At 37.5% G+C, this 9,212-nt stretch overlaps 1 protein-coding gene across 1 annotated transcript; it reads right to left on the minus strand.

Moving 5' to 3' along the window:
- Window positions 1-45: 45 nt before the first annotated feature.
- On the minus strand, window positions 46-5,727 carry LOC145485928 (lysosomal proton-coupled steroid conjugate and bile acid symporter SLC46A3-like). The gene is made up of 5 exons (XM_081464593.1): window positions 4,880-5,727; window positions 4,110-4,361; window positions 3,010-3,093; window positions 2,290-2,446; window positions 46-1,312 (listed from the first exon to the last, which is right to left on the minus strand). Exons 1-5 carry the CDS (start codon window positions 5,676-5,678, stop codon window positions 1,174-1,176), a joined length of 1,431 nt encoding a protein of 476 aa, XP_081320719.1. The 5' UTR covers window positions 5,679-5,727; the 3' UTR covers window positions 46-1,173.
- Between the last annotated feature and the right edge of the window lie 3,485 nt (window positions 5,728-9,212).

Below are 9,212 nucleotides of genomic sequence, written 5' to 3' on the forward strand. Positions count from 1 at the left end.
ATTACTTAAGCTATGTTTCAGCAAAGTGTCCGAAATGAGATAAAAGTGTCTGAAAATTAATTGTCTGAAATAAAACGTCTGAAATTTTATGTAATAATGTATGTTTCTCTGTTTCATGTGAAAATCAAATGAATATCTTTTTGTCATCCAAGTGTCTGAGTTTACTACAACAATCAAATGAAAACTGAATATTTGCAAAGCAAGCAGAAATATATTGACATTCAAAAAGATTATGTCAAGGCATTGCATTCATGTCATTGGCCGAGGTTAAAATTCCCAGCAAGATGCTCCTGGCTCTTTGCAAGTTTTCCGTTTTGACCTGTCACACCATCTTTTGGGGAAAAATTATTCCATGAGATGGCAAAAGAATACATGCAATGAAAACCAAAAAAAATTGTAATTTTATCATTGTAATTTATAAAGTCTCCTTTGCAGCCATTACTAGGGTCATCATGTAACACTTCTTCCCTCTAATGGCTGCTTAAATATTATGTGCACCCTAAACCAAGGGAAAGGAATCTGGTTCAGGTTTAAGCAGTTGCTAGTGGGGAGAAACGTTGCGCGACGACCCTAATAACGGCTGCAAGGGAGACTGTAACAATATACAGTCTGTACATAAAGTGTGTTTCTGCACAACCTTGACTTTTAGAGCTATAAACTCACTTTATTATACTTTTGAACATATTCATATTGTCTACAAATCTATCTTCCTTTGTCCAGTTGCCTACTGAAACTGGTTAGTTAGTTACAATGCTGTATCACACTGTTAGTGACTGTGTCTGGCTGTAACATATTGGGCATATTTGTATTCATTTAGTCAACTCTGAACATTTATTTGCACAGATGGTACGCTAAGCATTGCCTGACACAATGAAATCCTAGCATTTAAACACACTTCAAAATCCTGTGACATTTTTTGTGTTGTAAGAAAAGCTGCACAGGTTTCATTTATGCAAAACATTATTCATATTATACACTGTAAACTTGTAAACCATTGCAAGCAAAAATGACACACAGTTGTCGTCATCATCATGATCAATGTCATTGCCAATTTCTTTGTCATTAGTAAAGAGCTCATCTATATTTTAATAATTTATACAATTGTCTCTAAATTGCAATCACATTTGTACCACAACCATTGCCATTTCTGTAACAGTACCAAGCTGTTGAGGCTTAGTTTCCATTTTGTGATCCCAAGAAGGAACTGGCAACTCCCTCATCAGTGTTTAAAGAATTCTCCTGATCTGGGGAATGAACAACTGTGTTCATAGCTTCATAGGGATTGGAGCGTCTTTCCAAAACATGAAGCCATCTATACATGAATAAAACGACATCAAGGTTACTCCCATAGTCAGTTATGAGCATGTTTGAGGTAACATTCATGTAGTGACAGTCATTTGATATCAAATGATACTGTCTAGTTGAAAAGGTTCAATTATATAATATGCCAAATTATTTTTGCACTTTGATTGGTTCTCACCTATGATCTATAGAAGGACGGACATACAGATGACATCATTAACAGTTTTTGTTTCTTTAATATAGAGCAGATACTAGATTCCATGTTGCTGTACACTGTATGTCTGTTCAGTAACAGATCATAGAAGACGTCAAAATGTGGAAAGAACATCAGTGACACACTTGTCAAACGGCTTGTGTACCATTTTTTTTGTTCTTATCACATTTTGAAGTCATCTGTGATCTACAGGTATTACTGAAAAAATGCAAAGCAACATGGGATCTATTTGACTGTTAAACTGATACAGTATGTGACTAACTGGGGTATTACGTATGTATGTACGTATTATGTGGACTTTGTGAATAAAGTAGTTCTGAGCACTACATGTAAACAACTGGGAACAAAAAGCTTATTACTAGGTCTCGCTTTTTTACACACATGAACAGGATGCGGATTCCACTCTTTGATCCAAATAATTGCTAACGTTTTCACTGTTGCAGAATGCATGCTTTGCTCTAACAAAAATATATTCATCAGAAATCCACAGAAAAGAAAGCATGATCATGCTGATATTAATCAATACATTTTTTGTCAAAGAAAAAAAGGTACAGTTCTGTTACAATCTGTGATGTTCGTTCTTTTTGCCATGGATAAAATAGGTTCCAAATTGTAACTAGCAGCAAACTGCATTAAAATTACAAAAACATTCTAGGAAGTGCTCTGCCCCTTTTATGCCCTGAATGCAGATGACCATGGGTTGGAAGCTAGCTCCATATTCCTTAACTGCCTGCTTGGAAACTACTTGTTAGCTACAAGCCGTTATTACTCACAAAAGCAAGCAGATGGGAATAACAACCAGTCCTGACATCAAGAAGTATGAAAATCCTGGCAGCCATTCCACTGTGGCACTGTAAATATTATTAAAGATGATGGAAGCTAGAAGTGTCTCCAACACTTCCAGGGATGCAACAAGAGCAAATGTTGTACCTACAAAAAGAAAGTAGCAACAGGGGTAAGTTAGAAAATTTTGCGGCCAACTGATGATAGTTTGCTCCAGGAGAGATTGACACCTTATTTGTTAAGGGGTGTACTGTGATGAAAAGTTCCAATTTTTGGCATTGCATCTGTGGATGTTTAGTTTGATATAGTGAACTCCACAATAGTCATGGTTGATGTTCTTAAAAGACTGATACAGTCACAGCACTACCTCAAAATCCCCATATTCCATTCATAAACATTTGACAAAATCTGATGACATTTAATAATTATGCAATCTTTGTACAAGGAAATTTCACATACACCATTCCGGTCAATATTTTGACATAATATGACATGGTAATCTGTATGCAAAATAGAATCAGAAAAAGACATTATTACAATTTGGCTCAATATTTTGTCAATATGACAATCTCACTGTAAATTATCTGCATACAATATTGTATCAGACAGGAAGATTATACATAAAAACCATTTGGTCAATATTTTCTCAATAATTTTCTACAGGAAAGAAAAAAAAATCTTTTTTCAGAAGAAATTATAGAGGCTATTACCTAGTTCAGAAGATTCCACTTGCTTTGAAATAATCGATCTTAGGCAAGGTGGAGGGATTCCAGTACCAACTGCGATTAATCCTCCTGAAAAGAAAACAGCAGTGAAGATGTTCTCTCATTTCAAGAAATCAAAAAACCCTTTGTGTTATTCTCATGTAATGAACACTCATCCTTTCTGCCATGGTCCCCTGACTCTTGGGAGAGTTCATGGTTCAGTGCATGTCTGTATTATTTATTTGGCTGTGCATGCTTTTTGGCACAGGCCCAGTTTTTCATTGTTTAGGAACCAATCGTAAGCAAGTTACCTACTTCCCATCCAAATACTGGTGGCTGTAAAATCATCAACTGTAGAATAAACTGTATGGGTCAACTCTAAATTCAGCGGTCGAAAGCGTTGATAAAATCCACTAAATTCTTCTGAGAATTTTGGTCATCAGTCATGCCACGACTTAACTATAGCATTTGATTACTTTAAAGCGATAACACTGATAAGAAGTCAACAAAAGTATTTTGATTTTGAGACATGCGCCGAACCGTGAAACCCTCCCTTTAAGAGCTAGAAGCAAGGTTTATTAAATTCTTCCAAGATGAGCCTCTAATCATAGGCGGACTAACCTTACCAGAAAAAAATTTAGTGTTGTATTATGTTTTGTTGTTTTTTGGCTGATCTTGAGAAATTATGGTCATTTTGGGTCCAATAAGAGTTCTCACAGTTCTCTGCATCCTAGTTGTTTTTAAAAATGTCTGTCTTATCTGGAATAATTAATTTAACTCTCTTGAACTCTCTTGTCAACAGCAGTTCTGAAGATCAACACTCAACCATATTTACTGCAGTGAATGCATGGTTGCATTTGTTATGTCTTGGTGAAAGGCAAAGTATTGCTATCTTTCCTGGTTAGCTGGGTGTTTACCATATCAAGGGTTTCAACCTGAAAAGTATTTTCATTTTTGCAATGTACTGAGAAGGAGAAAAAAAAAAGAATAAGATGAAAATACAGTCCAACAGCTTTTAACTAAACATGGCAGGATTTTCAATACCATATGAAAGTATTTACTTGGGTTTCTACTACATAAAAATCTTAAACGCTACTGATACTTACCTACAAACATCATCCATTTGTTTGATGCAAGTCCAAGAAAAATATACAAGCAAATGGATGTGAAAGCGCCTGTAATAGCGATGGTGAGATCTGACCAATTGAGAATCTTATTCATTAGTGGTATCCCCAAAACGACCCCAATACCTTTAAGAAACAGAACCTCCGCAAAGAAGTAACCAATCTGTGAAGGACTGAAGTTGCGTGGACTGTGCTTGCTGTAGATAGCTGTAATATCATTGAAACCACCAAAAACTGAAAGCAAAGTGATAGTAAAAAGACATAATTAACAGTAAAAATAAAATGGTAATCATTTTCGGGAAATATGATCCATATCCACCTCCAAAGAAGAATTAAACATGATTATTTGCCTTTATTTGCTATTATGTTTTTTTTCCCCAGACACCCGTCCCTAAATGCTTTGGTAAGGTAACAGGTAAAGTCTACATAGAGCCATGTGGCCCATCAAGCAGGCGCAAATATCTCCGGTTTCTGTAGCATGAAGTGACTAGGAGTATTTCTACTTCCCCCTGGATGGGATGCTAGTCCATCACAGGGTTACCCCCAGCATTAAATTCTCTAGTACTCACTTATACACCTGGGTGGAGAGAGGCACTGTAAAATTAAAGCGTCTTGCCCAAGAACACAACACAATGACCCCGACCAGGACTCAAACCTGGACTGCTAAATCCGGAGTCGAGCACATTAACCATGAGGCCACCACGCCTTCCAACGCCTTGATACATTATCTTTACCATAAAAAAGGTACTCACTTATTAGAATAAAAGGTAGCGCACCAAATGTGATCACCAATAAATTCAGTCTCTGATGTCGGGGTCGTTGCTTGGATAAAACTCGGAAGCAAGCCTTGAGGTGATTGTGCACAGCAACTAACGCCCAGTTTCCTTCCTGATCTCCTTCCGGGAAGTAAGACTCTGGAAGAATTAAACTAACGTAGAGTATAACGATAACATTCAAGCCTAAACACAAACCGAATGCCGCCATAAAGCCCTGATGTTCCACTAGCACGCCACCGATTAGGTTACCAACAGTGCCTCCTAAAAATATCATGGACTCCAGAATGGCTACTCTCAGAGTTCGCTGAGATTTATCAGTGATATCAGAAATGTAAGAAAAAACACCAAGAAGTGTTGTGGCAAATCCACCAAAGAAACCCGAGATGCAGACTCCGATAAGGATGAAATTCACGTCAAGTGAAAAATACCCCACATTCAGCATGTAATTGATGTAAAGTAGAACGCTTCCAATGGAAGGCAGAATTAGCACTGTTTTGCGGCCGACTTTATCTGACCAGGAACCCAAGATCAAGGAGGCAGCAATAGAAGGTACCATCAGAGAAACAGATTGATACAAAATCCATTTCGACGTTTTTTCGTGTACAAAATCTTCTTGTGACTTGGTCAGGTTTTTGCATGTTTCGGCGCCATACTTATCGTAACAGATCTTTTTAAATGCTAGCTGCTGTATCAGTGGAAATGACATGAAAGTGCATAGCATGTAAAAGAAAAGAACGGGCTCCACAGTGATTTTTCGAAAGTCGATGATCGCCATGTTTGTTCCTTGACCTGGGTATAAAACGAATCCCTTACATGAATGGCAGATTGGTGTTGTCCGCTACCGCTGGAGGAAGCCGGGGGGGGGATAGGGGGTAGGGATAGGGGGTAGGGGAGTAAATGGGGAAAATGGAGGAATGGCGAAATGGCGAAATGGGGAAATGGCGAAATGGGGAAATGGGAGAATGGGAGAATGGGAGAATGGGAGAATGGGAGACTGGGAAACGAGGAATGGGAATGAGGAATGGGGAATGGGAAATGGGAAATAGGGAATGGGATATGGGATATGGAAAATGAGAAATGGAGAATGGGGAATGGGAAATGGGGAATGGGGAATGGGGAATGGGAAATGGGAAATGGGGAATGGGATATGGGATATGGGATATGGGGAATGGGGAATGGAAAATGAGAGACGGGAAACAGGAAACGGGAAACGGGGTTTGCGGAGTGGGGAACGGGGAATGGGGAATGGTGAATGGGGAATTGAAAATGGAAAATGAAAATAAGGAATGAGGAATGGGGAATGGAGAATGGGGAATGGGAAATGGAGAATGGGGAATAAGGAATGAGGAATGAAAAATGGAAAATAAGGAGTGGGAAATGAGAATAGGGAATGGGGGAATTGGAAATGGAGAATATGGAATAAGGAATGGAAAATATGGAATAAGGAATGGAAAACGAAAAATAAGGCCTGGGGAATGGGTAATGAGGAATGGGGAATGGGGAAATAGGGAAATGGGAAAATGGGGAAATGGAAAATGAGGGAATGTGAAATGAGGAAAGGGGAATGGGGAATTAGAAATAGAAAATGAGGAATGAGGAATGAGGAATGAGGAATGAGGAATGAGGAATGAGGAATGAGGAATGAGGAATGGGGAATAAGGGATGAGGAATCGAAAATAGAACATAAGGAATGGGGAATAGGAAATGAGAAATGTGGAATGGGAAAATGGGGAATGGAAGTTATCCGAAGGTGTGCATATAAAGTTTTTTAACTGCAAAGCTGTGAACGAAGATCCTGTTTGATTGAACATTGGATCTTACAGGAGATCTAATCAGCCAAACTTGAAAAGTAAAATGATGAGAAGTCAAGGACTACTGCAAGGCCGACACATCATGGTATATTTAAAACAATATTTCAGCTGGCCAGACCAGGCTTCTTAGGGTTTAGGTGTTACTAAATTATAAAAATGAAATTACAATATTATCTAGTGGTGGATGTCATAGCACATAAAAAGGATTGGCGGAAATAAGGAACACTGACAAACTAAATAAAGTAAGGATAACACGAGTCTATGTAGGTTACAAGTTTTACTATTCATCATATCTATTCATACTGTGGGGTTCTAATGTCCCCGCTAAATCTATAAAAAGGACCCTCTGGCTTTTCTGATTGAACTACGTGAGGAGTGGATAAGTTCAAGTGGGATAAGTTGCTTGTCAGTGTAGCAATAATCAGGATGAGAAAGAAAATGTTCGGCAACAGTGGTGGATCTGGATTTAATGTTAGTTTTATCAACAGGGCATCTATGTTCGTTGAATCTGTCTTTGAGAGGTCGCTTGGTTTCTCCAATGTATTGTAAATGGCAGTGGTTACACTGTATCATGTACATTAAATTTTTGGTGTTACAGGTTATGTGTGAAGTGATGTGATGGGTAGCAGCTGTGGAGAAGAAAGTATAGTGTGTATGGCCATTAGTAATGTAAGGACAAGTAGCGCAATCTTGTTCAGTCATAGACACGCACTTTATTAAGACACGGTAAAAACATCAGTTACAAGATTGAGATTTAAAAAAAGGATTTACATGTTTGCTGTGTGGGAGTGTGGGGAGGACAGTTGGTGATTAATCTCATTTCTTAAGTTAATAAAAGATCTAATGGCTCTGATGGAATGAGCCCAGTGGTAAACTAGTTTTGTTAGGAGTCGTGATAGTGCATAGGTACAAACCTTTGCTTTTTTATATAAATATTTTAAGAACTATTATTTACCACTAATTTTTTTATAAGTCAACCAGCTAGCCAATAAATACATGGCCCAGAGATATGTTATTGAACTAGAAATATTGTTCAAGTTTCTATTTGTGCAGCAACACTTGTCAACAGCGCATAGAAACAAGACAACGAATACACTTTGTTTGAGTTCTTGGATTTCAAATTACTTACATGTACATCAGTAAGACTTGAATCAGGCAAAGGCCTTTGCATTCAGACGTAAGCTCGAAGAGCTCTTTGATTTTTGCAGTTTTATGGACCGAGTTGCAGTTGAGGTCCATAAACAAAACATTCATGTCCTTATATATCCCTACAGCTTGAAAAAAGGTACTGTTTTTTGGGTGGCATCTTCGGTCATCCTCCGGGGTGTGTGGTGAAATTGTGAAATGATGAAATGGCACTATATATGGGTAAGAGTTAACTTGGGATATGGGTATCTGTAAGGGTTAACCCCCCTGAGGGTGGCCACTGCAGGAAGGTTTCAATAAAAGAAAAAAAAAATCATAAAAAATAATCATAATTTATTCCACTTTATTGCAGGCCGTATACAGAATTAACTAATGCCTGAGGTAGTTACAATAAAAATAGTGCAAGCCCAATATGGATTGGTGCACAGTTTGGGCAAAACCTCCCACCCCTCCTGCATATCATGTGTTCATACATTTCTGGGTGCACAACAATTGAGGCAAGAGCAAAATTATAACTTGCCCCAACTTTTGTGTGACCAAAAATGGGAAAAAACCCCCTAGCTTATCTTTATTTATCATCTGACACACCGTCTGTGGTCTGTGCAGTACTCCATTGAACCTTGCAAATCACACTAACAATGTTTGCCATAAAAATTATCTAAATATTTACATAGAATAATCTTATAACATTTCAGGTCATATAAAAATTGTTATACAATTTTAGGTCATTTGCACAAAATTATTGAAATATAATTAAATAATCATATAATTGGAAATGTATTTTACATGCCATTTTCTCTTCAAATTCTTCACTTTCCGTTTTATTAAGTCTGTTTTGACTCATTGTTAAGTATGTCTCCAGAAATGAGTTTTTTGTAATTTAATTTTCACATTTTTAACGTAGTTTTGTAAACATTATTAGGTTATTTTTTTAATTTATAATTTTATTATGAAGTTCTGAGAGAAACAAGGTATGTTGGGTAAAAAAATAATAGTAAAAATTCAGATTATAAAGCCTCTTTACTATAAGCCCATAAGCTTACATATATATATTTTTCATATTGTGTGGTTCCAGAAAATATCCATACTCCCCCCACAGAAGGAATTGGAATTTCCTGGGGGGGGGGGGGGGGCTCTATGAGACCAAAAAATTTAAAGAAATGTATGAAGCTTAACTGGAATTTCCAGTAGGGGTGGGGAGGTGTTAGAAAAAATCCCTTCTGTAGCAGATGTATGGATATTTTCTGGAACTACACATATAACCCCCCTACACATTTTAGAGTACAGTACTACACATTCAACTTCTTGTAATATATTTTTTAATAACTCCCCCACTCCCCTACTGCAGAACT

This window comes from Orbicella franksi, chromosome 4, assembly GCF_964199315.1.
Source record: "Orbicella franksi chromosome 4, jaOrbFran1.1, whole genome shotgun sequence".
NCBI lineage: Eukaryota > Metazoa > Cnidaria > Anthozoa > Scleractinia > Merulinidae > Orbicella > Orbicella franksi.

Coding starts and splice junctions, on each gene's coding strand:
- LOC145485928 (XM_081464593.1), bottom strand. CDS start 5,678: ATGGCGATCATCGACTTTCGAAAAATCACTGTGGAGCCCGTTCTTTTC. Junction 3,094..4,109: donor CAAATGGATGATGTTTGTAG/GTAAGTATCAGT, acceptor TTTTCTTTTCAG/GAGGATTAATCGCAGTTGGT. Junction 2,447..3,009: donor AGTGGAATCTTCTGAACTAG/GTAATAGCCTCT, acceptor TTCTTTTTGTAG/GTACAACATTTGCTCTTGTT.